The sequence below is a fragment of the Melospiza georgiana genome, chromosome 26, assembly GCF_028018845.1.
Source record: "Melospiza georgiana isolate bMelGeo1 chromosome 26, bMelGeo1.pri, whole genome shotgun sequence".
In the NCBI taxonomy this organism is placed as follows: Eukaryota; Metazoa; Chordata; class Aves; order Passeriformes; family Passerellidae; genus Melospiza; species Melospiza georgiana.
In genome coordinates this window covers 7,474,127-7,477,712 of record NC_080455.1, presented here as the reverse complement: position 1 = coordinate 7,477,712, position 3,586 = coordinate 7,474,127, and the positions used below count along the sequence as shown (strand labels likewise).

The 3,586-nt window shown below is 62.6% G+C and overlaps 1 protein-coding gene across 1 annotated transcript; it reads left to right on the top strand.

Moving 5' to 3' along the window:
* PLVAP (plasmalemma vesicle associated protein) lies at positions 1 to 2,363 on the top strand. Its single transcript, XM_058040960.1, has 6 exons — positions 1 to 378; positions 643 to 721; positions 954 to 1,546; positions 1,788 to 1,908; positions 2,089 to 2,164; positions 2,255 to 2,363. The coding sequence occupies exons 1-6, from the start codon at positions 1 to 3 to the stop codon at positions 2,259 to 2,261; spliced, it is 1,254 nt and encodes a 417-aa protein (XP_057896943.1). The 3' UTR covers positions 2,262 to 2,363.
* The last annotated feature ends 1,223 nt before the right edge of the window (positions 2,364 to 3,586 follow it).

Here is a 3,586-nt window from a genome sequence, read left to right as displayed (position 1 = left end):
ATGGAGAAGAGCAGCTTCGCCATGGCCAAGTTCGGGCTGGAGCACAAAGAGGCGATGCCGAAGCGCGACTGCGGTTTTTACCTCAAATACATTTTCCTTTTCACCTCGCTGATCCAATTCCTGATCATCCTGGGGCTCGTGCTCTTCATGGTGTACGGGAACGCCCAGGCGGGCACCGACACCCACCTGAGGCTGCTGGAGGAGCAGGTGCAGAGCCACTACCGCAGGATTGTCGCCCTGGGTGCCACCAACGCCAACCTGAGCCGCACGCTCAACGCCACCCTGAAGGACAGGGACAAGGTGCAGGGGATGGCGCTGAAGGCGCAGAAGGAGCTGGAGAAGTGTAACAGCAGCCAGGCCTCCAGCAGCATCCCACAGGTGAGCCCGGGCTCCTGGGAATCCCGCGGGAGGGTGGCACCGCCTGCGGGTGACGCTGCTGTCGCCTCCTCGTCCCTGCGGGTGGTGACAGTGAGGGGACCCCAGAAAGTGCCAGGGGATTTTGGTCAAGGGGGTCCTAATCTTGGCATTCTCTTCCTTCTCCTCCTCTTCCTCCCTGGAGCTCTCTCAAAGCCCCTGAAGTGGTGCCCAGGGGTCCTTTTGGGATTCTCTGACCCCTCTCCTCCTCCTCTTCCTCCCGTGCAGCTGCAGGAGCTCCTGTTCCAGCAGCTGAGGCTGAAAGAGTGCCAGGTGATCACCACCCTCATCAACAACACCTGCACCGGTAAGAGACACCCCCAGCCCCAAAAAACCCCTGGGGACCCCCAGCATCCCCTTCTTACTCCTTGGGGACCCCCAATTCTCCCTCCCCAATCTCCTGGGCACCCCCAGCACCCCCACATGACCAGCCCCAGGCAGAGGCGTCACCCCAAGCCATGGGGTGGCACCTGGGGGGACCCAAACCCCCGGATCCCAAATCCCCCAGAGCCAAACCCTGTCCCCCAACTCCCCTCAAGCTGAGAAGCTGCAGCTGCAGCGGCAGCTGGACCAGGCCAGCTTGTCCAAGAGAACCCTGGAGGGCAGCAGGCAGCAGAGCCAGGCCGAGCTGACCAAAGTGACCCAGGAGAAGGACAAGTGCCAGCAGGACCTGCAGAGTGCCAGGACCGAGGGCGACCTGAGCAGGATGGAGCTGGATGTGCACAAACATCGCTGCAGCTCCCTGCAGAGCGACGTGAGCGAGAAGATCCTGAGGGTTTTGGATCTGGCCAAGCAATACCAGTGCAAAGAGGCCGAGAAGGAGCTGGGGCAGATCCGGGAGCGCGTGGAGGAGCTGCTGCGGCGGCAGAAGGAGCGCGACTCGCTCTTCGTGTGGAGGAGCAGCTGCGAGCTGAGCGTGCAGCAGTGCCGCCACAACTGCTCCCGCGACACGCAGGAGCTGCAGCAGAGGATCCAGGGGCTGGAGAAGCTCCAGAAGGACAGCGAGGAGGAGAGGAAGAGGCTGCAGGCGGACAAGGAGAAGGTGGGGAAGGAGCTGGAGGAGAAGAGGAAGGCGGCGGCAGCGATGGAGGAGTCGCTGCGGCAGCAGCTCGGGGTCTGCATGGGAACCAAGGTGGGGACATGGGGCATTGGGGACATGGGGACACGGGGACATGGGAACACGGGGACATTTGGGCACTGGGGACATGGGGACTCCCATGGGGACATGGGCACAGGCACCTCTGCACTGGGATTTCCCTTCCTGACACCGGGATTTTGTTTATGTGGGAATTTCCTGCTGGGGGCGGTGCCACCCCTGAGCACTGCCACCCCTGAGCGGTGCCACCCCTGAGCAGTGCCCACTTTCCCCCCAGATGTCCCACCTGGACCTGCCGGGCTCGCGGGGGCCAGGCAGCGCCGCCCGCTCGAGCTCCTTCCCCGGCACGGGCGCCTACATGGAGCTCCTGAAGAACCCGGCCACGCTGGGCACCATGGGTGAGTCCCGGGGGGACTGGGGACAGGCTGGGGAGTCACCATGTCCTCTGGGTGCCCACCCCATCCCATCCCATGGATCCCATCCCAACCCCATGGATCCCATCCCATCCCATCCCATGGCATGGATACCATCCCATGTATCCCATCCCAATCCCATGCATCCCATCCCGATGCCAGCAGGAATGCAGAACCCAGTGGAGCTCCAGCAGATGCTGCAGCTGATGGAGCAGTACACGGCCACCCTGAAGAACGCCAGGTGAGGGGACAGAGGTGACACCGGGCCACCCTCCCCGGGGCACCCAGTGCTCCTGGAGCTGCCCCCGACCTGATCCCACTTTTCCCACAGCGGATAACGCTGGAAAATCCCACGGAAAACCAGGAGAGCCGCCCAGGAGGTGCTTCCCGCAGCACGGATGGCAACCCCTGCCCCAGAGCCACCCTCCCTTTGTCCCCGTGTCCCCAAGCCCACCCCACATGTCCCCTCAGATGTATCCCTGCCTTTCGGCTGGAGCGGGACAACAGCCGGCCCCGAATCTGGGGACAACTTGCTGCTTTGTGTGGATGGAAATTCATGGAAAAACTGGGAATTTTGGGAGCAGGAATTCCACAGAGGGGTGGGAAATGCCCAAGGATGAGGGACAGGGACGTCCTTGTCCCCTAAGGATGAAGGATGGCGGTGTACTTGTTCCCCGGCCCCAAATTTGGAGACAACTTGCTGCTTGTGTGGGTGGAAATCCATGGAAAAATTGGGAATTTTTGGAGGGGGAGTTCCATCCCAGCTCTGCAGAGAGGGGTGGGAAATGCACAAGGACGACCTTGTCCCCAGAGGATGCAGCACAGGGATGTCCTTGTCCCCAAAGGACGAGGGACCGTGCTGTCCTTGTCCCCCCGCCCCCCCCGGAGCGGAGCAGGGATTTATTCCCAGGATTTATTCCCGGGATTTACGGCTGCGTTTCCTGTGGAAAATCCTTTTCCTGCCCCGCCGCCCCTGCCCGCACGCCAGGCGCCACCGAGGCCTCCCGGAGTGTCCCTTGTCCCTTTCCCCATCCCAAGTGTCCCCCGAGCCGTGTCCGTGCCGGGAGAAGGGCACTGCCACCTCCTGCCACCCCTCCAAGGATGGTGATGCCACCTCCCCCCCCACCTCCTGCCCAGCCCCAGGGTGGGACCGCGGTGACAAAGGTGACAAAGTCTCACTGTCCCTGAAGGTCCAGGGGGGCCTCAGGCACTGCCAGAGGATTTCCTGGAATTCCTCCATGGATAATCTCGGAGCACCAGGTGCTTCCCGAGCTCCTGGCTGGGTGGTGGCACAGGGGGGTGGCACAGGGGTGTCCCCAGGAGATGCCACCGTTTTTGGGGTGGCAGAGCACCAGCAAGACCCCACATCTGCCACGGCTTGGGGGAATTCCGTGGATTGGGAGGGATCCCGGGGGTCCCAAACCCCCCACGCTAAATCCTTGGGGTCGGGGGGCACAGGGATGTGCCCCATGTCACACTGCGGATGGGGACACCCCAGACAGGGACACCAGGGGTGGCTTTTCTGCTCCTGCTCCTTGTTTGTCCCCCTGGCCAGGAACTGGGACTTTTTCCGGGGGTTTTTCCCACATTTGGGGCTCAGGACACACTCCCAAACACGGTCACCAGCGAGGGGACAACAGCAAAACCACCAAAGGCACCACAG